The 26,585-nt window shown below is 42.2% G+C and overlaps 1 protein-coding gene across 1 annotated transcript in view; it reads left to right on the top strand.

The window, feature by feature from the left end:
* Positions 1 to 26,585, top strand: part of ARFGEF2 (ADP ribosylation factor guanine nucleotide exchange factor 2) — a 100,702-nt gene that overhangs the window by 49,679 nt on the left and 24,438 nt on the right. The window contains exons 16-27 of the mRNA XM_036244308.1: positions 295 to 500; positions 4,276 to 4,360; positions 4,465 to 4,636; positions 5,472 to 5,623; positions 6,889 to 7,017; positions 8,054 to 8,212; positions 12,817 to 12,964; positions 13,656 to 13,755; positions 15,468 to 15,508; positions 15,611 to 15,780; positions 19,897 to 20,048; positions 23,673 to 23,845. Coding sequence (XP_036100201.1) covers positions 295 to 500; positions 4,276 to 4,360; positions 4,465 to 4,636; positions 5,472 to 5,623; positions 6,889 to 7,017; positions 8,054 to 8,212; positions 12,817 to 12,964; positions 13,656 to 13,755; positions 15,468 to 15,508; positions 15,611 to 15,780; positions 19,897 to 20,048; positions 23,673 to 23,845 — 1,687 coding nt within the window. The remainder of the gene's footprint in view (positions 1 to 294; positions 501 to 4,275; positions 4,361 to 4,464; positions 4,637 to 5,471; positions 5,624 to 6,888; positions 7,018 to 8,053; positions 8,213 to 12,816; positions 12,965 to 13,655; positions 13,756 to 15,467; positions 15,509 to 15,610; positions 15,781 to 19,896; positions 20,049 to 23,672; positions 23,846 to 26,585) is intronic.

Genomic DNA, 26,585 nt, shown 5'->3' with positions numbered 1-26,585 from the left:
CTGCTAGAAACTGTTGTAGTTGCCCATCTGCCGCTAACCTCCCTCCTGAGTGTGCCCCATCGTTTCTCCATTTTTAAGTCTCTTGTGCCTCTTCCTCTTCTTTTGTGGCAGGACAGACTGACCTGAAATTGTTGGGTGGGTGGATAGGTCTGGGAGTCACCTAGCTTTTCTAGCAGGCTAGCCAGTTCTGAATATCCAGAGCTGGACAGTCTGCCTCCCCCCTTCGGCTAAAGCATCTTTTGCTGTGCTTCATATTTGACAATTTTTATACGTAAGTGAATGTGTATGTTTCAGACCCAAGTAGGTGATTTTCTGGGAGACAGCACGAGGTTCAACAAGGAGGTGATGTATGCCTATGTGGACCAACTTGACTTCTGTGAAAAGGAGTTTGTCTCAGCCCTGCGGACATTTCTAGAAGGTTTCCGCCTACCTGGGGAAGCCCAGAAGATTGATCGGTTAATGGAGAAGTTTGCCGCAAGATACATAGAGTGCAACCAGGGGTGAGCATCGTCTTTTTTGTTTGTTTGTTTGTTTTGCATTTATCTTCAGAGCGGGAGGGAGAGAGGGAGGAAGAGAGAGATGGAAACAGTGATGTGAAAGAGACACATCAAGTGGTTGCTACCCACACGACCCCAGCCAGGGCCGGGGACAAACTGCAACCAAGGTACATGCCCTTAGTGGGAACCGAACCCGGACTCTCCGGTCCACGGGTTGACACCCTAACCACTGAGCAAAACCGGCTAGGGTGTGAGCGTTGTTTTAAATCCCTTGTACATCATGTTTTTGTCTATATCAGAACACTAATCTTAGTTTGGTTGAGGGTTGAGGGTAATCTTTCAAAGTTGATGCCAAGCAACTGAAATTTCTGTTCATCATGTGCCAGACACTGCTGAGGGATTATCTCGTGTAAGACCTCCAAGCAACTGTGTCCCCTTTCTACAGACAGTGAGATTGAGGACCTGAGAGGCTAAGTAACGTGCCCAAGAGCCCAGCTAGAGCCCATGTTGTTAATTATGATAAGAGAGTAGTTTTATGGGTTGAGGAAGCACTTGGGTACCTCTTCCCTAATCAAAAACAACTCCCGCCCTGGCTGGTTTGGCTCATTGGTTAGAGCGTTGGTCAAAAGCATATACCTGGGTTGTAGGTTCGATTCCCAGCCTCAGTTGTGGTTGGGAGGCAACCAATGATGTGTCTCTCTCTTTCTCTCCCTCTCCCTACCTCCCTTCCACTCTATATAAAAATCAGTGGCGAAATCGCCCTGGCCAATTTTGCTCAGTGGTTAGAGCTTTGGCCTGTGGACCATTGAGTCACAGATTCGATTCCGGTCAAGGACACTTACCTCAGTTGCGGTTTGTCCCCAGTCCTGGTCCAGTCTTGCAGGAAGCAACCAGTCGATGTGGCTCTATCACATCAGTCTCTCTCTCTCTCTCTCTCTCTCTCTCTCTCTCTCTCTCGCGCGCGCGCGCGCGCTCCCTCCCACTCTATCTAATGATAAGTAGAGGAATATCCTCGGGTGAAGAATACAAAAATTAAAGAACCAGTAGAACCCTGGCCCGTTTGGCTCAGTGATTGGAGCATTAGCCTGTGGACCAGAGTTGCGTGTTTGATTCCAGTCAAGGGCACATGCCTCAATTACAGTTCAATCCCCAGCCCTGGTCGGGGTCGTGCAGGAGGCAACCAATCAATGTGTCTCTCTCACATTGATGTTTCTCCCCTCCCACCCCCTCTATCTAAAAATGAATGGAAAAATATCCTCGGGTGAGGATTAACAAAAGACAGACAAAAACTCCCTGATTTAATATATGGGATGGATCTCAAGGATTTTCATTTTTCTTTAATTACATACTGATGAGCAGGTTACAAAAATGGCTCTGTACCTAATAAAACCCATCTAAGTACATGATTCTATATCGGGGCCTTTTTTCATAGGTAGGTCATGTTTTTTGTAGGCAGTGAAATTGAAAAGAGCTGACCTTTATTAAACACTTCCTATGTGTCAGCCAGGCTATGAGTTTTACATGCATTACATTTAATTAATGGTAAGCCTGGGAGTAGTATCCCCTGTTTTATAGGTGAGGAAACAGACTCTGGGACATTGAGCAACCTGTTCAAAATATATCAGCTAGTAAGTAGCAGGAGCCGGGAGTGAATGTGGGTTTGCCTAGCTCAGAAGCTCATGCTCTTTCCACTGAACATGAAGTTAAGAATGTCCGAATATACTGTGAACATGATGTGGAATTATTCAGAACATGTTGATAACAGTTTTGCCTGTCTAGTCAACTTAGTTTTCATATTAATTGGTTCCAATCTTCCAAGTATGTAGCAAGCTGTCCCCATGAGATGACTTGGTCAGCAAAGACAGCATCTGGGCATTTTAACCAAATAGATGCTAAAATTTGCCATAGAGACATAATTAGATGTTATTTTACTTTAAATATACAGGCATACCACATTGATTGCATTTCACAGATGTTGCATTTTTTGCAAATTAAAGGTTTGTGGCAACTCTGCGTTCATCGAATCTATCGGTGTTATTTTTCCAAAAGCATTTTCTCACTTGCATCTGTGTCACATTTGGGTAATCTATAGTATTTCAGACTTTTTCATTACTAGTATATTTGTTACTGTGATTTATGATGTTACTATTGTAACTGTTTTGGGAAACCACAAACTACACCCATATAAGACAGCAAACTTAATAAATGTGTGTGTTCTGACTGTTCTACCAACTGGTTGTTCCCTCCTCTCTCCCTCTCCTCTGTCCTCCCTATTCCCTGAGACATAACAGTATTGAAATTGGGCCAGTTAATAACCGTACAGTGCCCTCTTAGGTTTTCAAGCGAAAAGGAGAGTCTTACATCTCTCACTTAAATCAAAGGCTAGAAATGATTAAGCTTAGTGAGAAGGTATGTGAAAGCTGAAACAGGCTGAAAGCTAGGCCTCTTAGGCCAAACAGGCAGCTAAGAAATTGCCACAACCACCCCAACTGTCATCAACCACCATTCTGCTCATTCAGCAGCCATTAACATCTAGAGGACCCTCCACCAGCAAAAATATTACATCTCCCTGACGGCTCATACAATGGTTAGCATTTTTAGCAATGAAGTACTGTATTTTTAATCGAGGTGTATACTTTTTTTTAAGACATAATACTATTGCACACTTAATAGACTACTGTAGTATAGATACAACTTTTATCTGCACTTGGAAACAAAAACATTTGTGTGACTTGCTTTATTGCAATGTTTGCTTTATTGTGGTGGTCTGGAACCTAACCCGTAATATCTCTGAGGTTTTCCTGTATTTTTTGTGTAGACCTGAAGACCTTGGTCTATTTCCCTTAATCACTAAATATGTGATCCAATTACATTTCACACTAGAATGCAGACCATTTGTGTGTTCTTCAGAATCTCTCCCTTTCCTCTTGGGAGCAATTTGAACATAGCATTATTCTCACATAGTATGAATCTGTGCATCCACCAGTTTTTGCCATTTTTTTTTCTTACCTAAGACAAAAACAGTCAGACTTCACCCGCATGTTGTTTAGAACATGTAAATATTTGCTTTGTATTTGTACTGTTAAATGTTACAGTGGGTAATATAAACTGTAACTAGCTAATAACTGGATGGCAATTGTAGTCAGCTTTCTACCCAGTGCCGAGCATGAAGTGGATGCTTTGGGTGAGAGGCCTGGACGAGGCAAGCGAGGCACTAAGGCTGCCAACTAGAAGTTGCCTCATTCTCAGGGTCTTGCCCTGCAGGGTTGACACCCAGGAGTGAGGATGCCTCGCTTGCCTTGTCCTAGTCCCTGGAGGCTACTTGGGGATCTGCTCAAAAAACTGTCTTGAGCCCAGCCAGTATGACTCAGTGGATGGAGCATTGTCCCATGGACTGAGAGGTCCTTGTTCGATTCCCAGTCAGGGTACATGCCTGAGTTCCCGGCTTGATCCCTAGTAGGGGTTGTGCAGGAGGCAGCCCTTCAATGTTTCTATTTCTTCCTTCTCCCCTCTCTCTCTCTCAAAAAAAAAAAAAAAAAAACTGACTTGAAACTGCTTTATTCAAAGAAATCTAAAGCTGACACATTCTTAATTAGCTTTCTCTACACTCTGGGTCATTAATTATTAATCAGTGAGGATGAAAGCATGAAAACTCTTGACTCATTTGGCATCATGTGGAGCAGTTGGCCTGCTTTTAGTGAAGCATGTCGCCATCAGCACTGGATCATCCCAGCCTCATCTCCATGCCTGTTCTGACATCTGGAATCTTTTCTTCCAGGCAAACGCTGTTTGCTAGTGCCGACACTGCGTATGTCCTAGCATATTCGATTATTATGCTAACTACAGACTTGCACAGCCCTCAGGTGCAGTATGTTAATGATTTATAATATTATGGTAGCTAAATAAGTAGCTTTATTTGAGCCATTGGATGTTTTCTAAATGGTTTTTGAAATTTTTTAAATTACAGGTAAAAAATAAAATGACAAAAGAACAGTATATTAAAATGAATCGGGGCATCAATGATAGTAAAGATCTACCAGAAGAATATCTCTCAAGCATCTATGAAGAGATAGAAGGCAAGAAAATTGCAATGAAAGAAACAAAAGAGCACACGATTGCAACCAAATCTACTAAGCAGAGTAAGGTCTAATGGCAAACTGTTCCTATTTACTACAATTTTCGAGTGTATCAGAATGCATAATCAAGTTCCCTGATGATAAAGTTAATTTGCATACCTAGATAACTGAATAAGAAATGTGATTAGCCCTGGCCGGTTTGGCTCAGCGGTTAGAGCGTTGGCCTGTGGTCCAGAGAGACCCAGGTTCGGTTCCCGCTAAGGGCATGTGCCTCGGTTGCAGTTTGTCCCCGGCCCTGGTTGGTCATGCAAGTGGCAGTCACTCGATGTGTCCCTTTCACATCGATGTTTCTCTCTCTCTGCCTCCCACTCTATCAGAACAAAAAATGGAAGAAATGTCCTCGGGTGAGGATTAAAAAAAAAAAAAAGAAATGTGATTAAATTAATTATTACAATTATGTTGGTTCTCTCATATCATTGTCTTCTTGCTAGGTTTGTGATTAGGTTCAAAAGAAATTTTTAAATAATCTGAAATGCTCCCTCACAATGTTCCTTAAAACTTTGCTTTAATACCAGTGGTGATTGTGCTGATGATTATAATTCTGTTAGTTAAGGCCCTTTTGAAATCGTTCATTTCTTTGAGAGGCAGCAGAATGTAGTGGTTGAGAGTGCAGGCTCTAGAGCCACTCAAGTCCCAACTCTACTACTCACTAGCTGTGTGACCCTGGGTAAGTTACTTAACCTCTCTGTGCCTTATTGTATGGTAATAATATTTCTAACAGATTCATGAGGTAGTTTGGAGGATTTGTGAGCTAATCATTATAAATCATTTGAAGCAGTGTGCGGCATTTAGCAAGCACTCAGTGAGCATTAGCTATTATTCTCTTATTTCTCTGTAGATGTAGCTAGTGAAAAGCAGCGACGGCTGCTGTACAATTTGGAAATGGAGCAAATGGCTAAAACAGCCAAAGCTCTGATGGAGGCTGTGAGCCACGCCAAAGCCCCATTTACGAGTGCCACTCACTTGGATCACGTTCGGCCAATGTTCAAAGTGAGTATCCTGAGAAGTTAAGTCATGATTAACCCTAGTTCTGGAGTTAACCAGCCAGAAACTAACCAACGAATGTATAATGGTGAAGAGATTGAGGAGAGAAAAGGCCAAGTCTGGGAGTTGCTTTCTGAACAGTAATTAAGGTAACTCCTTCCTAGCAGCCCTCTGTTGATGCTGGGGATGTGCCAACACCAGCCAAAACCATGAGCTCTGTAGTCAGAATGTTGGTTGGAACCCTGTCTTTGCCACTTTGTTTATTTTTTATTTTATTTTTATTTTTTAATTGCATTTATTGGGATGATACTGATCAACAAAATTAGATAGGTTTCAGATGCACAATTCTACAACACATCATCTGTACACTGTATTTGTGTTCACCACCCCAAGTCAAATCTCTGTCCATCACCATTTATCCCCCTATACTCTCCTCCACCTCCCCCCTCAGCCCCTGAGCCTTTGCCACTTTGTAGCTTTGTGACATTGGTCAGTTACTCAGCCTCTCTCTCTTCATCATCTGTAAAATGGGGACAAATACAGAGTTGCTGGGAGGATTGAATGAATTAATAATTATCCGGGCAAAAGAGACAGTTTTATGTGACAGCTTATCTTAGTAGCCTCTGGGTTAGTGTATCACATGAGAGTAGGTGGAAGTAAAAGACCATATCCTGAGACCTCTTTCTCTTTTTAAAATGTCTAGAAAAGATACATGTTCTATATACGTAGCGTTCATTTTTCTCTAATATATTTTTATAATTGTCAGTATCCTATTAGTTGATCAATTCTAGATTTTTGTGAGCTTTTCTTTTCCAGGAGTTCACAAGAAAATTGGAGGAAAAGTAAAATCTAAATAATTGAATTAGGACTCTTTCAATGAACTAAATTATAGAGGATACATTGCTTATAGGTTTTATTTTACATGCCAACCTCTGGTTGGTAATGCTGCTTGCTGCAGTGTGGGATCTCTGATTGATTAGTGATGTCTGCCGTGAGCATAGGTAGGCATAGTGGTGGCACGCCAACCACATATTTATCGTCCTTTCTTTTGAACTATACGTGTGGTATGGCATTTCTGTAGCGATAGCTTTGACAACAGTTTCAGAGGAACTGTTTTGTATTGTAACTGGAATAGCTTGAAATAAAAATAGCAGTGAACTTGGCATCTTGGCTATGTTTATAACTAAGCATAGTTATATAGTTGTGTGGTGGCCTGTAAGGGCTCTTTCCACTGAAATTCTAGACGTTATTGAAACTTCCTTCCTTGGTAGCTGGTGTGGACACCGCTGTTGGCAGCCTACAGCATTGGACTGCAGAACTGTGATGACACTGAAGTGGCCTCCCTGTGTTTGGAGGGCATCCGCTGTGCAATCCGGATCGCCTGCATCTTTGGAATGCAGGTGGGTGTAAGTTAGCAAAACTCCAGAGATGCTGGTGGGCTGTGTTCTTTTAGATTTGGCAAAACCTAGAAACTGTCAGGCATTTCCAGTTAGCCAAAAAAGTCTCAGAAAACTCCTCACCCATGTCCACTGAGCAGCAGCCCACAGATTTGTGCAGGCAACTGCCCCATTAGGGGAAAAAAATGGAGGTTTGGGTTAAAACTCTCCTTGAAAGATTTTAGGGTTGAAAAACTTTCTTTGAAAGCTACTTGATTGGATTTGATCTGCCTAACTTGCCTTCCCTGGTGCTTAAAATATTTTTTTTCCTTTTAAAATCAGTTTTTATTATAATTTCCCTCATTTCCAGGTCTTCTCTGGAGGAAGCAAATAGTTCAATGCAAAATCTGAAAACCTTTTGAATCTTAGAAAACTCTAACAAATAAAATACAGTTTTTAAACTTGTGAAATCAGGACATTGTCAATTCCATTCATTTTCTAAGTCAGTAAGAATTTACACCCATTTATTTAAAAAAAACTCAAATCTTCTCTTCCCATTTATTTTGCAGTTAGAATTTTTTTTTGTACCAAGGCCATCGGCGTTGACATTTGGGTTTAATACCCAGCTCTGCTATTTCTCTAGCCATATGACATTGTTCCAGCTAACTTCTCTCTAAGACACCTTGTATTTCCTCATTTGTGAACTTGAAAAGAAATGGACCTGCTTTGCAGGATTGTTACAGATACTGGAATTTATGTGATAGTCTTAGCTTTCAACAGATTTCTCCCCAAATGCCTCCCAAGGAAGGAACGGGAATAGGTTTGAGGTCACTTGGAAAGGAGAGGGCTAGTTCTCAAACATGTGGTGTGTGGGAGCCTCAGTGAGATGTTCTGATAGTAGGAGGACACCAGCATGGAATAACTGGCATGTTAATGTGCACAAAGCCTGTTGATGTGTATACAGGAGGTATCAGAGAAGCCCGGTGCACCAGCCCCACAGATGTGAAGATGGTCATTCTAAGGGTGAGATCTCAGTGTCTCTCCTGGGCTTCCATTACAGCTGGAACGAGATGCCTATGTTCAGGCTCTTGCTCGATTCTCCCTGCTGACAGCCAGCTCCAGCATCACCGAAATGAAGCAGAAAAACATTGACACCATAAAGACGCTTATTACTGTGGCTCACACTGATGGAAACTACCTTGGGAATTCCTGGCACGAGGTGTGTGTCTCTCTGAAAGCCTGGTAATAGCTTTTTTTAAGTTAGAGTGACTCCTGCACTCCTTTTATTCACTGTCAGTCTCTCTTTGGTTACCTTTCATTTTTCTTGAAGTCAAACCTAACTTTAACTCTGGGTTTTCTCTCATCCACAAATACCTCGTGCATCTGAAAGTCAGTCTCTAGGGCTGTGGTGGGGAAGAGCATTCAGATGTGTCCCCCACAAGGTGATCCTACACACAGTGGCCAGTGTCTTCACGGAGTGCACTTTTGTTGTGACAGCTCTCCTCCCACATTAATGCCACTTTCCCCAAGTCCTTATGTACCTCCTGGGAGTTCTTACTGTCAGTGAGTAGATTTAGGACAAAGCTAGGAGCCTGATTTCTCTCCTAATTGTCTCTAAAAAGAAATGGTCAACATTTAAAATGAACCATTAGGGAAATTGCTAGTGGGTTCACATTTTTTTTTAACTAAACAATATCCTGACATTCTCACATTATTGTTTATGTGTACAAACACGTGTTTGAAAGGTCATCAAAATTTTAGTTGTTCTAAGGAAAAGATTGGAGTAGAAACAGCCTAGATGTTCCAACAATGAGATTGATCTTTAAAAAAAAAAGTGTGGTATACCAATCCTTATAATGTTATGTGGCCATTTAAAATGATGTTGCTGCTGCCTGATCAGAGTGGCTCAGGGGTTGAGCATTGACCTATGCACCAGGAGGTACCCAGTTCAATTCCCAGTCAGGGCACATGCCTGGGTTGCGGGCTTGATCCCCAGTAGGGGTGCAGGAGGCAGCCAGTCGATGTTTCCCTCATCACTGTGTTTCTATCTCTTTTTCCCTCTCCCTTCTCTCTGAAATCAATAAAAACATATTTAAAAAGTAAAAAATAGCCCTGACCGGTTTGGCTCAGCGGTTAGAGCGTCGGCCTGTGGTCCAGAGACACCTAGATTCTGTTCCTGCTAGGGGCACATACCTCGGTTGCAGTTTATCCCCAGCCCTGGTTGGGTCATGTGGATGGCAACCACTCGATGTGTCCCTTTCACATCGATGTTTTTCTCGCTCTCTCTCCCTCCCACTCTATCTGAACAAAATATTTAAAAAAAAAATGTCCTTGGGTGAGGATAAAAAAAATTAAAAAAATAAAATGATATTGCTGAAGCCCTGGCCAGTTTGCTCAGTGGTTAGGCATCAGCCTGTGAGGGTTTGATTCTGATGAAGGGCATGGCATGTACCTGAGTTGCAGGTTCAATCCTGGCCCCGGTCAGGGTCATGCAGGAGGCAAGCAAGCAATGTGTCTCTCTCACGTCGATGTTTCTCTCTGTCTCTCCCTCCTTTCCTGTCACTCTATCTAAAAATCAATGGAGCCCTGGCCGGTTTGGCTCAGCGGTTGAAGCGTCGGCCTGTGGACCAGAGAGTCCTGGGTTCGGTTCCTGCTAGGCATGTACCAAAAAATAAAAAATAAACAAATAAATAAATATCAATGGAAAACGATCCTCGGGTAAAGATTAACAAAAAAAAAAGTCATAATAAAACATGAGGCAACATCCATTGTGCCAAACATACAAAGAGAATGGGGTTTGAAAGGATAAAAATGTAAACATCCTATCTAAGGGATAGAATTATGGAGGTGATTTAATTTTTTTCCCTTAAATTATATTTTCTCATTCTTCTACCATCTACATGTATGACTTTTTGTTTTAGAAAGAAAATTATGAAGAATAGAGCTGAGAGGATGGAGTGGTGGGGACTGTGGTGCCAAGAAAGAACATTGCAGTTAGCCTCCTCCCCACCCAGGGACCCAGTAGTTACAGGGAAAGCCTGGGGCCAGGTTGCTGAGGTCTGACCTGGGCATCCACCTCTTCCTGCCTGTCGGGCACAGCAGGTTACTTAGTCTTTGAGCCTCCCTTGTGTCCTCTCTACAACTTTCACAGGGTTGTTGTGAGGATGAAAGGAGTTGATATGCACCAAAGGGCTTAGAACTGTATTTGGCAAGTAGTAAGAATGCAGTGGTTGTTAGTTATCATCATGGCACAGACCTTTGTCCCTTTCCCCCCAACCTTTCCTTTCTCTGTCATAGTTCTGCACTTGATCTTAGTTAAAAGGTCGAGAAGCAGTATCTAGCACAACTCTGGAATATTCCATATTAGAAAAGATGTTGTTTTTTAAGTTGGGTGCTTTTTTAAAGAAATAAATCCCTGCCCTGTCCAGTTTGGCTCAGTGGTTAGTTAGAGCATCAGCCCTTGGACCACAGGCTTTAGGGTTCAATTCCGGTCAAGGGCATGACATACCTGGGTTGCAGGCTCAATCCCCCGCCCAGGTCAGGGTCTTTTGGGAGGCAATCAATCGATGTGTTTCTCTCACATCAGTGTTTCTCTCTTCTTCCCTCCCACCCTCTCTAAAAATGGAAAAATGTCCTCAGGTGAGAATTAAAAAGAAAAAGAATTTCCTGCTCTGGACAGGTAGCTCAGTTGGTTACAGCATCATCCCAATGTGCCAGGGTTGCAGGTTCAATCCCTGGTCAGCACACGTGCAAGAAGCAACTAATGAGTGCATGGATAGGTGGAACAGCAAATCAATGTTTCTCTCTGTCTCTCTCTCCCTCCCCCCTCCCCTCTTCCTCCCTCCCTTTCCTTTTCTCTCTCTCTCTCTAAAAAACAAAAATCAATTAGAATTAAAAAAATAATATCTTGTCTTCTGAGGCATAGTGAATACCTAGTGAATCAATGAATAGCTGCTTTCTCTCCTAGAAGTTTTGTTTTGTTTTTGTTTTTGTTAATCCTCACCCGAGGATATTTTTCCATTGATTTTTTTTTAGAGAGAGTGGAAGGGAGGGAGGGAGAGAGGCAGAGAGAAACATTGATGTGAGAGAGACATATCAATTGGTTGCCTCCTGAATGACTGGGGCAGGGGAATGAACCTGCAACCCAGGTACGTGCCCTTGATTGGGAGTCGAACCCAGGACCCTTCAGTCCACAGACCAATGTTCTAACTGCTGAGCCAAATTGGCCAGGGTAGAACTTTTTATTTTGTAACCTGGCAGGTATGATCCTTGTGGGATTTCTACCAGTTGCCAAGCATATAGTAGTACCTGGAAATACTAAAAGTGAATTAACCATTTGGTAATGGTCAGAAACCTTTAGAAATCAGGTTGGAGCCAATGAGTTTTTTAGCCACAAGTGTTGTTCACATACTTAGAGAGTCCAGCTATCCCCAGCTTCTGGAAAAGGGAAGGCATTAATAGTTTACTACTAATTTAAAAGCCAATCAGGGAGTGACTTTCTTTGGCAGAATGAAGTACCTTTCTCAGTCCAGAGGAAGACAGTTTTTAAGTAAAGATACTCAGCAGTGCTCGGTGATGTAGTGGAGTCCTATAATCTGGGATTGGATTGTAAGGTCAGCATGAAAGACAAAACTCAGCTTTAGTCAGAAGTTCCCATGAAAATTCTTTAGGAAGGCTTTGCCTGGAGATCTATGTGCCATCCTTCAGTGAGTTTCATGCAGTTAGTTTTTCCCCTAGGAGAAGTTGAAATCAATTTCTGTTTTTTTTAGGTAAGCTCCAGGTGAGCGAGGGCTCATGTGCTGGTATGTGTTCTCAAGCACCAGAACCACCACACAGGGCTGAAAGAGAGTCTTTTTTCCCACTGCATGCCCATTCCAGGGCACATGCTTATTGATTCAGCTAACCAAGTAATAGTCACCAACTATAAGTGCTGGGAATTCAGCAGTGAACAAGATGGAGTTAATGCCCCGTTAGTACTTAAGGCAGAGAACAAACAAATAATGATATGGCATAATGTTAAAAAGAGTGTGGCACGCGCGCGTTCTCTCTCTCTCTCTTCCTCTCCCTTCCCCCCCCCCCTCCTCTCTCTCTCTTTCCCCTCTCCTTCCCCTTCTTTCTCCAGGGCACACTAAATAATTCCCACTTACTTCAACTGGTCTTCGATGATGGTGGAGGAAATAGATACAATAAAATAAATAAATAAATAAAAGAGTGTGACCAGGGAGTGTGTGTGATCTGGGGTGGTCAAGGAGATGTCTCTGAGGGACACATGCCTAAACTGGGAATCTAATGAGTAAGCCAAGGGGAAGAGTATAAGGAACATATTCTAGGCATAAGAAAGAGGAAGTGCAACGGCCCTGGGGTAGGACTAGACATAGGAAGTTAAAGGATCAGCAGGGAGGCTAGTGTGTTGTATAGAGTATAAGGGAGGTGGGGGTGACAAAATCAGATTAGACGGTGTGTTTACTGAGTGGAATGGTGGGTGGAGTCTCCTTCTCCAGTCAAATACCATTTCTTTTTGTCTTGAGCACTTATTAAATTTGCATAATTAAACATATATATGGCATAACTTCATTATACCAGCTTTTCTATTGCTCATTTTTGCTTTCTCTTTTTAATAGTGTGTTGTTGTTGTTTTTTAAGTGAAATTTGTCATCCAGATTCGCACTCTGCAACCAGGGAAGCCATCCTAAGACCCTGAGATTTTATTCTCATCTGAAAAGCTGTGTGTGTCAAAGAATTCTTTAAGGACTAATTTAAGATAACAGCTCCCCCTTTAGGCTGTAAAATGGGAACTCATTCTTCACACCTTCTTTTCACTAGATCTTGAAATGCATCAGCCAGCTGGAGCTTGCTCAGCTGATAGGAACCGGTGTGAAGACCCGCTACCTGTCTGGGTCTGGGCGTGAAAGAGAGGGGAGCCTGAAGGGCCACACTTTGGCAGGAGAAGAGTTCATGGGCCTTGGCCTCGGTAAGATACCAGGCCCTACAGCTGGCCATCACAGACTCTCAAGTTAACCAGAATGAAACATTTCTTGTCTCATCAGGACTGTCATGTAAACTGTCTCTTCCTTCTGTGCCAGCTGACAGTATGTTTATTAATGGAAGTGCTGCTTCAGAAATCTTAACTATCATGAAACTGTCAAGTAATACCAATTTTATCAGAATCAGTAGGGTGCATTTCTCTACATAAAACTAGATTGGGATAGTACATTATACAGTGAGAAGCATGGGCTTTGTGAAAATGGGGGTTTGTAATAGCACCTACTTCTTAGGGTGCATGTGAGGGTTACTGGAGTGAAATCCTAGAACATTACACTGAACATTCAGCAGGTGTAAGCCGTTACATATTCTAGGAGCTCTGGGTTAATGTCCATTAATTCAAATTGGTTTTCCTTAATATAGGCATTTAATACTATAAAAATGCAGAATATTGTGAAGAAAGGGAGATGGTTGATACAAACAAGGAAAATTGTAATAAAAATTTGTTTTAAAAGCCAAACGTCAAAACCCAAGTTTAATTTTATTCCATCAGTGAAGTGTTTTTTGCCTGCAAACCACTGTCATTTGTGTCTTTGTCTGCATGTTGATGCTATAGGATACTTTGTTCTGAATACTTGACTGTTTTGGAAGCACTGTTGGTTTTGTGCATTGTGTTTCAGGTAATTTGGTGAGTGGTGGAGTGGATAAAAGACAGATGGCCAGTCTCCAGGAATCGGTTGGTGAGACCAGCTCACAGAGTGTGGTCGTGGCTGTAGACAGGTAATGAGTTTATTCTCCAGTGAAGCTGGACTATCCAGTGGCTTGGCATCCTCTATGTCAGTCATTTTCAACCTAGTTCATCTTATAGCACATATAAACTAATTACTAAAGTTCTGTGGTACATCAAAAAATATATTTCTTGCTGATCTGACAAAAAATTAGGGTAAAATATTTTGATTTGTTTATACGTGATTGCTATTGTGTTGGCTCTTACCATTTTTACTTGACAATCTTAAGGGAAAAGAGATCAGTGCCTCTGACTAAATAGTCAGGAAGTGCATGTTTTAAAAATTCTTGTGGTACACCAGTTGAAAGTCACTGCTGTATGCACTCACTAGATGAATGATTCCTAATATGTTTGACTGTTGTAAATGTTGTCAGTTCCAGATCACTCAAACTAAGAACTGTTAAAAGTGGCAGACGTGATCCACAACCGTTAATAGCCTTCACGATCATTTGAATTTTTATTTTTAATCATTTTTACTGACTTTTTTTTGGGGGGGTGGGTAAGTGCCCCTAGCGGGAACCGAACCCAGGACTCTCTGGTCCACAGGTCGACACTCCAACCACTGAGCCAAACCGGCCAGGGCCTTTGATTTGAATTTTGACGTTGAATTGCATCATGACCTTTTTTTAAAAATGGCAACTATAACATTATGATCAAATCATGTCAAGTTAAAAATGTCATAATGTTTGCAGTTCCTACTGAGATTAAGCCATTTTTCTTGAATCAATGTTTTTACAAGCCTTTGGTAATTTTTTACCTTTTTTTTTTTTATCCTCACCTGAGGGCATTCTTTCATATTTTGTTCAGATAGGGGGGGGGGGGGGGGGAGAGAAACATCATTGTGAAAGGGACACATCGAGTGGCTGCCACCCTCACGACCCAACCAGGGCCGGGGACAAACTGCAACCGAGGTACGTGCCCTTAGCGAGAACCGAACCCGGGTCTCTCTGGACCACAGGCCGATGCTCTAACCGCTGAGCCAAACCAGGCAGGGCTACCTTTTTTTTTTTAATCCTCACCCGAGAATATTTTTCCATTGACTTTTTGATAGAGAGGAAAGGAGGATGGGAGGGACAGAGGGAGGGAGGGGGAGAGAGAGAGAGAGAGAAACCTTGATGTGAGAGAGACATATTCATTGATTGCCTCCCACATGACCCCAACCAAGGCCTAGGATTGAACCTCAACCAGGGTATGTGCCCTTGACCAGAATCAAACCCCTGACTCTTTTGTCTGAGGGCCAACGCTCTAACTGCTGAGCCAAACTGGCCAGGGCACCGGTGTTTTGTTGTTTTTTTTGGTACGTGCCCCTAGCAGGAACTGAACCCAGGACTCTCTGGTCCACAGGCCGACACTCCAACCACTGAGCCAAACCGGCCAGGGCCGCACCAGTGTTTTTATTGCTTTTATGGAAGAGCAAATTTTGGGGGTCCTCATACTGCCACTCCCACTGTCATAACATCACGTGCTATTATGTTTGACTCTTCCCCCTCCTTTTGATGTGTCACTTTCTCTATCAGAGTAGGTATTTCTGTTCTCAGTTCAGTTCATTGACCAGTTCTATACCTCTGATACTTCATCATTTATTTTAAAGTAGAGATACCAGATCTGAAATGTTTCCTTTCTCCCTTTTCTAAGTGTTTTAAATTGAAATAATAGGCTTCCAAATCTAATTTTTATGTTATTATGTCTGGAATTATCTTCCTAGAATTTTTACTGGATCTACCAGACTGGATGGAAATGCAATAGGTATGTATGTGACTCCTCTGTGACAGCTGCAGAAGCTTCACGTTGTGACTATCTGACCATTACTAACGAGGCCTCGCGTGTGTTGTTGGGTCTGGCCTGTAGTTGACTTTGTCCGCTGGCTGTGTGCCGTGTCCATGGACGAGCTGGCTTCCCCCCATCATCCCCGCATGTTCAGCTTGCAGAAGATTGTGGAGATATCATACTACAACATGAATCGGATCCGACTGCAGTGGTCCCGAATATGGCATGTGATTGGAGATCACTTCAATAAGGTAACTCTTCAGATTCCAAAACCATTCCATCGATGTCTAACAACAGGTGGCAATTAAATTTTAAAAAAAGAAGTGATTGAGAGTTTGGGTGCCTATCATCCATTTTCCCTGTGGAGTCAAGGCCAGCTCAGTAGGAGTAATAGCATACTTACATATTGATAGAACTCGTGGAGAAGGAGTTAAGAATCCATTGGTGTTGCAAAAACTTTAATATTTCATATCCAGGATATAGGCTAACAACGCAAAGATTATTATAGTCACTCAACAAATATATTGGTGTTTGAAAGTATTATGAAATCCTAGAGTGCTTTCTGAAAAGATTATGTTCCATACAGTTTCACTATTAAATGTCACTACTTATATTCTGACTCCCATTGCTACCACTCTTCTGAAACCTTTGTGGAGGAAACTAACATTTATTTTTAAATCCAAAATAAGAGACTGCTGTCTTCTGAAACTGACAACTACTGAGAGGAAAGCAGACTAAACTTCCTTTCCACTAGAGGTTTTATTATATACATGCATACATATATTGACCAAATAAAGAGACGACAGAAGAATATGTATGTATTACGCATGTGTATGTATCTGTGATGCCATTTGCTTCATAAGGGAAAAGTAACAGCTTAATAACACTGTTCTCTACCAACACACTTCACCATTTCCAAAATAATTTCTCAGGACTGGAGATAGAGTTGTAATACAGATGGTTAAAAATAATGTTAGTAAAACCCTGGCTGGGTGGCTTGGTTGGAGCGTCGTCCCTATGTGCCAGGGTTGCAGATTCAATCCCCAGTCAGGGCACATAAAAGAATCAACCAAAGAATGCATGGATGAATGGAACAACAAATCAGTGTTTCTCTCCCTTCCTCTCTAAAATCAATTTTTAAAAATTAAATTTTTAAAAATTAGTGTTAGTAAAAAACAATGTAACCAAAAGAATCACTCTCTCTGCATTGAATAGAAGAAAATCGTTAAGAAGTCATCTGCCATTGGATATAGAAGAAGCACTTGAGTGCTGATACATGACTTGTAGCATCTGCCGGTTTCTGTGGTATAAGCACCCCACCCCACCAGGACCGATTTAAGGGTAGCAATGTGATGCCACTAAATGCAGATTAAGGAAGAGTTGGGCATTGTTGGCTCTCCCGGGTAGCTGCTAGCCTGCTCCAGGACCCCACTGAAATGAGGCATTGTCAGAGCTAATCAAAGTTTTTGTTTACTTTGTGTCCTTTTTAGCTCCAGTTTAGGGTACCTCACACCATCTGTTTAACAATCTACCTGAGTGCCTTGTACCAGGCAGTGAACAGGTGAGGTTCCTTTTCTTGTGGAGCTCACCCACATTTTATGATAAAATAACTGATAGTAAAGAGTCAGGTGACACAGTGTGTCCTTGAGGTGACCTTTCGTCTGAACCCTCAGTGAAGAGACAGCCACAAGAGTATGCTCATGACCCAATGCAGTTGTTTGCTGAGTGAATAATAACCCTCATTTATCTAAAGTCAACTCACTCAGCAACCATCTTTCCAACTGTTCTGGGTAAATAAATTCTTAGTGGACCAGTTGACATAATTGATGTGAACTTGCTTGAGAAAGAAATATGAACCATTCCCATTACTGTGCTTTGTATCCATAAGTGTTTTGGTAAACATCGCCCAGTTCTTCTAAGTCTAGATTTCATGTTCAGTGGGACTTCTTTGTTTGGGGTGGGGGTCGATTTTACAAGTTCCTTTTCCACTTGCAATCCTGTTGTCAAGACTCTTTACATGCCAATTCTCAGTTATCTGTGAGTCACTTCTGGGCAAGCTTGTGATACAGGCTGGAAGATAGTAATTAGACATTTCATAGTTGTCAATTTAATTACAGATATCCGTTCCATCTAATCAATGCCATTAAGCACAAAGTTTGGAACATTCAGTTGCTCACTCTGGGGCTCTATTCTTTCTACCACCTCAGAAAGATATCTGCTTCTCCTTGGGAACTCAAGCACATGAGACTCGAGGTTTGAAGAAAAGGATGACTAAGTACAGCTGTAACTTAGCTCTGAGGATTCTAATAGAGCCATTGGAACAGTCACATGTTTCTTTTCTTCTAAACTAGGGCACATGTGTGTTCTGGGGTGTGCAAAGCTGCACAATAAGTCTGATGTGAATTCCAACGCTCTAACCACTGAGCCAAACCGGCCAGGGCAGTTTGGTATATATCTTTCCAGACATTTTTCTATACACATGCATATGTAGGTACTTGTAGAAATATAGATAATATTGTCTTGGTTTGTTTTGCTGTTTTTAAAAACATAAATAGTGTTACACGTGTTTTGTAAGTTGCTTAGCAAGGACCTAACTATGCTAGCATATATGAATTTATTCTTTTTTAATTATGGTAAAACATAACAAAATTTTCTATTTCAACCATTTATGAAGGTTAAGTTCAGAAGTGCTAAGTACATTCATTGTGGTGCAACAGATCTCCAGAGCTCTTTTCATCTTGCAGAACTGAAACTCTACCCATTAAACAGCGACCCCTTCTTCCTCTTCCCAGTCTCTTGAAGCCACCATCCTACTTTCTGCCTCTGGATTTGATGACTCTGGGCGCCTCATATAAGTGGAATCATGCAGTATTTGTTGTTTTGTGTCTGGATTATTTCACTTAATGTCGTCAAGATTCATTCATGTTGTAGCATGTGACAGAATTCCTTTTTTTTTTTTTAAAGCTGGATTTAGTCTTTTTAACTGCCATGTTATTCTTTGTATGTGAACATACCATAATGTAGTCATTTTCCTATTGATGTTTTCTTTCTTTTTTAAAAAATTACAAATGATATTGCAGCCTGACTTCTGTTAAAATTCAAACATTTTCCAGTCAGACCATGTGTCAGTGAACTTGGTCCCGATCTTTTGTCAGAGGTCCTGGTGGGAAACATGCCCTTGCTCTGCTGTTAGGGTTTCTTTTTGAGGAAGAAGTCTAGAAGCACCAACCAAATATACACCCAAAACTCCAGTCCCTAAAAGTAGATAAACCCAGACAAGTACAATTTTAAGGAAATTGAGAAGCCTCAATATTTATGTTGAATTTTTTGAGACTGATTATACTCATTTGTAATCATTTGCTTTTGGTGACAGATGTGGGTAGTATGAAAAAACAGATTTTCAAGTCTTTTGACCTCTCATGTATATTTGGGTAAAATTCAATAGCACATGGAGAATTGTTTAATGGGTATAAAGTTTCAGTTTTGTAAGATGAGTTCTGGAGATTGGGAGTACAGCAGCGTGAATGCGTTAAACATTACTGAACTGTGTGCCTAAAAATGGTTAAGCCCTAGTTGGTTTTTCTCTGTGGTTAGAGCATCAATCCATGGACCAAAGAGTTGCGGGTTCAATTTCCGGTCAAGGGCATTTACCTTGGTTGCAGATTTGATCCCTGGGCCCTGTGGGGTCATGCAAGAGGCAACCAATTGATGTGTTTCTCACATCAATATTTCTCTCTTTCTCTCCCTCCCTCCCTCCTACTCTATGTAAAAATCAATGGAAAAATATCCTTGGGTGATGAATAAAAATAGTATATGGTTAATTAAGATGGTACATTTTGTGTTACATGTATTTTGCTGCAGTTTTTAACAAAATAGCACATTTTGAAAGCACTTCTAATTAAATGTGCAATACTGATCTTTCTCATCATTAAACTTAAAATTGTATAGGTCATAGTCATGAAATACCATCTTTTTCCTCCTTAGGTGTGTTTTCCCAGACCATTTGTTTTATTTATTTACTTTTTTTTTTTTAATCCTCACCTGAGGATATTTTTCTATTTATCTTCAGGTAGAGAGAGAGTGAGAAAGAAAGGGAAAGAGAGAAACATCAATGTGAGAGGGACACATTGACCGGTTGTCTCCTGCACGACCCCAACCAGGGCCGGGGACCACCGACATATGTGTCCTTGACCAGAATTGAACCCACAACTCTTTGGTCCAAGGGCTGACACTCTACCGCTGAGCCAAACCGGCCAGGGCCCAGACCATTTGTTTTAAAGGCAGGCTATCCATTTTTGAGGTTCCAAACCCTACATCTACAGTTGTTGCTCTGTCCCTGTTTCACCTCACTTCCTGTTCCTGCTCAGGTTGGCTGTAACCCTAATGAAGATGTGGCTATCTTTGCTGTTGACTCATTAAGGCAACTCTCCATGAAGTTTCTTGAGAAGGGAGAATTAGCCAACTTCCGTTTCCAGAAAGATTTTCTGAGGCCCTTTGAACATATCATGAAGAAAAACAGGTATGTGCATTGTTCTGAAGACCTGAGGTCAAATTCCCCATTAGACCTTAAAAAGAACCCCTACTACTGACCACACAATTTTGTTCTCACTTGGTGGGGGAAACAAATAAAATGAATAGACTCTGATCGCATCTGTTGTCTATAAGTAAATGACACTAAGATCTTTGTGTAAACTTTCCTATAGGACACGTTACATCACTGCAAATAGTAGAAATGTGTCACAAGTCTTACTGAGGCTGATGCTGAGGGGGGCAGAGAAAGATGCACTGCTGAAGCAGTCTCCAGCAAGGTCAAGGATTATATGACCCAGAATTTGTGCCAGGGAGGTGACAAAGAGGTCAGGGCAGCTACTAGCCCTTTGAAGCAGTTGCCCTGTTCATTCGTTCACTCGGCCTGTATTTTTTTAGGCCTGCCATCTGCTAAGTACTATTCTAAGTGCCAAGCATACAGTCAAAAGAAAACGGTCAAAAATCCCTATTTTCGCCCGGCCAACATGGCTCGGGTTGAGCATCATCCTATGTACCAGGAGGTCCCCTGGTTTCTTCCTGGTCAGGGCACATGCCCAGGTTTTGAGCTCGATCCCCAGTAAGGGAAGCATGCCGAGGCAGCCAGTTGATGTTTCCCTCATCATCGATATTTCTCTCTCTCTCTCTCTTTCTCTCCCTTCCTCTGTCTGAAATTGATAAAAATTTCTTTTTTTTAAATTCCTATTTTCATTTGGCCCTGATTCAGTTGCAGCTGGATGCCAGATGTGCAGTATTCATTACTCTATCCTTTCCACTTACATAATAGTTTGAGGTTTTCCATAATAAAATTAAAAAGTCCCTGTTTATATTCCAGTGGGATAGATAAATAAATGTTCAGTAAATCACTGATGATAATTGCTCTAAAGAACATTAAAGGAATAGGGGTAGAAACATTCTTTATATGGGGCAGTCAACTGAGATATATTTGGTAAGCTGACCCTTAAGTAAAATGAAAAACAAGCCAGGAGTAGCTATAGGTGGTCTAGGGAAGAGTGTTATGAGCAGAGGGAACAGAGAAAGCAAAAGCCCTGTGGTAGGATGTGCCTGACATAGTTAAGGAGCAGCAAGGAGGCCAGTAGCTGGGGCGGAGTGAATAAGGGAAAATGTCCTAGAAGATGGAGCCCCAGTGGTAGCAGGGAGCCTAGGTCATGTAGGAACCCTCGAGCCTTTGTGAGCACTTCGGCTTGCTCTCTGAAAGCTTTTGGAGGAAACCATTGGAGGCTTTTGAGCAGAGAAATGAAATGGTCCGACATATTTTAAAGGATCATGCTGCATTTATCTACGGAAAAGGAGAAGTGGGATGAGTTAGGCAGACGTTGTAGTTGTCCAAGTTTGGACCAAGGAGATGGTGGTGAGGTGCCATGAGATTGGATTCTGCACTTATCTTTTTTTTTTTAATCCTCACCCGAGGACATTTCTCGATATTTTGTTCAGATAGAGTGGGAGGGAGAGAGAGAGAGAAACATCGACGCGAAAGAGACACATCGAGTGGCTGCCACGTGCACGACCCAACCAGGGCCAGGGACAAACTGCAACCGAGGCACGTGCCCTTAGCCAGAACTGAACCCGGGTCTCTCTGGACCACAGACTGACGCTCTAACCGCTGAGCCAAATCAGCCAGGGCGGATTCTGCACTCATCTTGAAAGGAAAGCCTACAGCATGTGCTGATAAATTAGCTGGGGGGTAGGGAGTGCATAGTGTAATGTTAAGAATGACTTTTGGCCATAACTTTTTATGTCTGCCCCACCCCTAAAAAGTGTATTCCAGATCTGCTTGGATCATTGTTTTACGAAAGAAAATGGCAGCTCATAAGCCTGAAGTCTATCAGCCAATGTGGGCCATTTGGGATGGCAAAAAAAAAGGGCAGCAAAAAGTCTCCTTGATATATTTCTCTTTCTCTTGGTGTCTGTATTCTTCACTTCATTGCTTATTTTAAGAGAACCCAAATTAAGCCCCTTCCAGAGTCTGGCATCACCCCTGATTTGAGCATATGCACATAAATGCTCGGCCCTGCTCCTGGGAGCACTGCTGAGAGTGCCGAGGAGCCGGTGGCCCATGTGGTGAAGCAGCCTGCTCAGGCCTGCGTGGCTGCTGGTGGCACCGACGGCACCCGAATACCTTGTCTCCTAACTTCAGGCCTTCCCTGCCTGTCATGCTACTGCCCACCCAGCATTTGAAAAGGGACAGATTAAGTTTACAATCACATGTTGCCAGCCACCCTCACACACTGTTGGTGAAACTGTAACTTCCTATACATTTTTAAAAGCATTTTGGCAATACCCATCAAAAAACACTACTGTGATCCTTGACTTAGTAATTCTATAACTGTCTCCTAAGGAGTTAATTTGAAATACAGCAAAATGTTATGAGTCACACAAAATAGTTTTAGAAAAACAGAAACCACCTAAATATACACAGGTGTTCAAGTCATTGTTGGTAGAGCCACAGCATGGAATATTGTGCAGCTGTTAAAAATATTCACAAAGTTTATAACATGGGAAATGCTCACAAGGTCATGTATCGTTTACATAATCGGTCAGAATCAGGCAGTCCTATCTTTGGTTCCATGGCCCAAATTGTCATCAAGGACTCAGGTTTTTTCCGTTTCTTTGTTTAGCCATCCACGGGGTCACTTTTCATCCTTAAGCCTATTGGTGATTGCTGAATTAAGGCTTTAGCTCCAGCCATCATGCTGTGTTCCGAATGAAAATAAGAGGAAAGGGAGCAGAGCCTGCCATGTGTATTTCTTTTAAGACAAGCTAAACCTTCCCAGAAACCTCTCCTCCCTATCCCTGTATATTTTCTCTGACATCTAATTAGCCAGAGCAGGTCATGTAGCTCCCCTAGCTGCAAGGGAGACTGGGAGATCCAAGACCTGACACATGCGACAAGATTGCCATGTTGTCTTGCACTGTTTATGATGTTTCCTGAGGTCAGGCATGTTACTGCTGGATGAAGTCAGAGTTCTGTTATCGAGGAGGTGGGAGATGTCTCCTGCTAGAGTGATTATCTTATTACTTTTTTCTTTTTTTTGTCTCTAATTTTTATTTTATAAGAGTTTATTTGAGACAAACTGGCGACATATGCTGGGAAGCAAGATCTCAAATGCTCTGGAGAATAATAGTTTTGTAGCTTCTTTTATGCATGTGAAATTAAAGAGGAAACAAAGATGATTACATAGATATGACAAAAAGCAAGGCAGGGATTGAATTACAGGATAGTTAACAAGATATGTGCTCTCTTATTTCAAAGATGTGCTAACCTAGATGCACAGAAACAATGGGCAGGTCTTGCCTGGGGCATGACTACTCACCTTGACCCACCCAGTTAGGAATTTATAATCAGTTACCCTATGAGGTTCCTTTCCATAGAACCTTTTTTTTCCATCTACAGTTCCCCTTTTTGGTCATAAATCAATCCAAAGGATACATTCGTGACCAAGCTTTGGTCAGATATTGTTTCTAGTTTTTTTTAAGTGAATGTGCATTACTGCATGACTTAAAAATTTTAAGTGCTGATTCTACACGATGAGCTGTGTTTATATGTCTTCCCACTGTTCAAAGTACAGATGATATGGCTGCCCCATTCCTTCCTCAGGTCACCAACCATCCGGGATATGGTGATCCGCTGCATTGCCCAGATGGTGAACTCCCAGGCAGCCAACATCCGCTCAGGCTGGAAGAATATCTTTGCCGTGTTCCACCAGGCAGCCTCAGATCACGATGGGAACATCGTGGAGCTGGCCTTCCAGACCACGGGCCACATTGTCAGTAAGTGGCTCTGTTCTTTCCTAACATCCCACCTGCAAGTCTAGAAGAGTGACCACTTATTTCCTATTTTACTCCCTGAAAGGGCTTCCTTGGTTTAGTTATACTGTGATATAATAACGTGCCAGGTGGTGTCCTAAGTTTTGACACATGCTCAGACGTGCACAATGGCCTGATGGAGGGCATACTGTCCACCCTCACTATTTGTGGAGTCCATGTTTGTGAATTTACCTACTTGCTAAAATTTATACATAATCCCCAAACCAGTGCTCCTGGCACTTTTGTGGTCATTTGTGGACATGCACGTGCATAGAACAGTGAAGTACTTGAGTCAGTCCCGGTGCACGTTCCCAGCTGGGTTGGACGAGGCAGTGCTCTGCTTTCTTGTTTCAGCTCTATTACTGTAAATAAACAAGTGACCTTTTTATAGTATAGTTACTGCTATGTTTTTTGCATTTTTGCCATTTAGAAAGGCCCTGAAGCATAAGTGCCAAAGTGCTGTCCTGTGTCCCTAAGCACAGGAAGGCTGTGATGTGCCTTATGGAGAAAATGCATGTTACATAAACTTCGTTCAGGCATGAGTTGTAGTGCTTTTGTTTGCCATGAGTTCGCTGTTAATGAATCAACAATATATATTAAATAAGGTGTCTTTAAACAGAGATACACATGAAGCAAGGTTATATATTGCTCGGTTAATGAAAATGTTATGACCAGAGGCTTGAAGGGACCTAACCCTGTATTTCCTGTAGGAGTAATGGTTCAGTATTTGCTAATTCAGTGTTCACAGCCACTTTGTAGAACCTAACTGCCATGGGTAACAAGAAGTGACTATGTTGTGGTGCGACAGAGTCAGAGAAAGACCACCAGAGAATTGAAATCCAAATAAGAGCCATTTATTAGCTGGCTAGCGTCTGATTCTGAACACCCCTGTGACAGAGTCTTTGGAGATCAGCCTCGATATGCTTTATTACATGCCTTTTATACATTACAGCAAAAGTTTAATGATCTAAAAAAATAGGATCTTCTTGATATAATGCCCAGGGCTACAATAATGCTGTATAGAATTAGTTTGCCTTGCGGATAACAGGAGCACCCAGGCCCACCCAGGAACACCCAGTCTGTTATCTCAGGTATTTCAAGGTACACTGAGTCACACTCAGCCCCGAGCTGCACAAACACAATGCAAGCCTGATTCCTTGAGATTGTGCAGGCGGGGAGGTCGAGTCTCTGACTCAAGACCTCCAGGCTACGTGGACTCTGTCAGACAAGTATGCTCCCAACAATTTCTTGGTTCAGGGAGTATTCCAATTTACTGAGGTTATTTTACTCTCTATCCTGTTGATTAAATTCTTTACAAAACAAGTTCAGCTAGAGGGCACACAGTGACTTTCCCAATCATCAATTATGGAGCTGTAAACAAGTCAGCACAGTCATTTACCAATCAGTTATGGGGTTATAAACATGACAGCACAACTCTACCATTGTTTTCCTCCATTTTACTGAGGAAACCGAGGCACCAAAAAATAAATGAGAACAACTCACCTGAGGTGACGCAGCTGGGAAGCGGTGGGGCAGGGTTCACACCAGGCAGTCTCGCCCAGAGCTGGCGCTGTGCCCCTCCACTCTGGGCTCACCCAGAGCCTTTGTCCTGCCTGTGACATGTAACAAGATGTTTACTGGTCTGGGTCTTCATGGAGAGTGTAAGGCACTGGGTCAGCTTTCATCTTTTTTACATCTTTTAACTTTTTTTTTTTTTAATCCTCACCCAAGGACATTTTTTTATTTTTTGTTCAGATAGAGGAGGGGGGAGAGAGAGAGAGAGGGACATTGACGTGAAAGGGACACATCAAGTGGTTGCCACCCACACGACCCAACCAGAGCTGGGGACAAACTGCAACCGAGGTACATGCCCTTAGCAGGAACTGAACCTCAGTCTCTCTGGACCACAGGCTGATTCTCTAATCGCTGAGCCAAACTGGCCAGGGCACATCTTTTAACTTTTTGTAAAATTCTTGCCACACATATATTTCTCTTAGGTGATATTTGTAGGGTTTTGAAACCTTCAAGTTTCTAAATTGCTTTTCACTTTTAGCTCATTGACCTTTATCTTCACAAGATTCCACTCAGCAAGATAGCACAAGGTGTGGTTTTAGGAAGGAAACAACCAGAGAATTAAGGGAGGTGGTCAGGATCACAGAACTGGGCTCAGGGCTCAACTTCTGGCAGGCAGGCCACTGTGGGCCAGCTACACACACGGATCAGTGTTTATATCTTACATAGTTCCTCAGGCTTCATTCTAAAACAGACTAAGTTAAACCTTGGCACCCTAGTGCACCTTGGCTTTCTCATGGCTCTGCCCTCTTTCAGGTCCTTAGGGACTTCTCAGGACCTCTTCAGAGAGGCCTTCCCTGACCACCAGCCTAAACAGCCCCTCATACCTTCTGCCCCATCCAGGATTCACTCCACCTGAGATTATCTTTTATATGTATTGACTTAGCTGATTGTTGTCGGTCTTGCCCGTTGGAGCACAAGCACTATGAGGGTAGGAAGTTTGATTCATCATCCCTGTATCCCCAGGGCCCATAACCATGCTTTGCACATAGTTGTCACTCAGATGTTTGTTGAATGAATGACTATTTGAGTCTTTACATCATTGCTTGAGCTCAGGAACCAGTTTAGCCCAAATTGTATTCAGTGCACTTATTCCTGAATAATTTACTAAGGAGTAGTGTATTTTGGAAGT

This window comes from Molossus molossus, unplaced genomic scaffold, assembly GCF_014108415.1.
Source record: "Molossus molossus isolate mMolMol1 unplaced genomic scaffold, mMolMol1.p scaffold_m16_p_6, whole genome shotgun sequence".
Lineage (NCBI taxonomy): Eukaryota > Metazoa > Chordata > Mammalia > Chiroptera > Molossidae > Molossus > Molossus molossus.
This window is presented reverse-complemented; position numbering and strand designations above follow the sequence as displayed.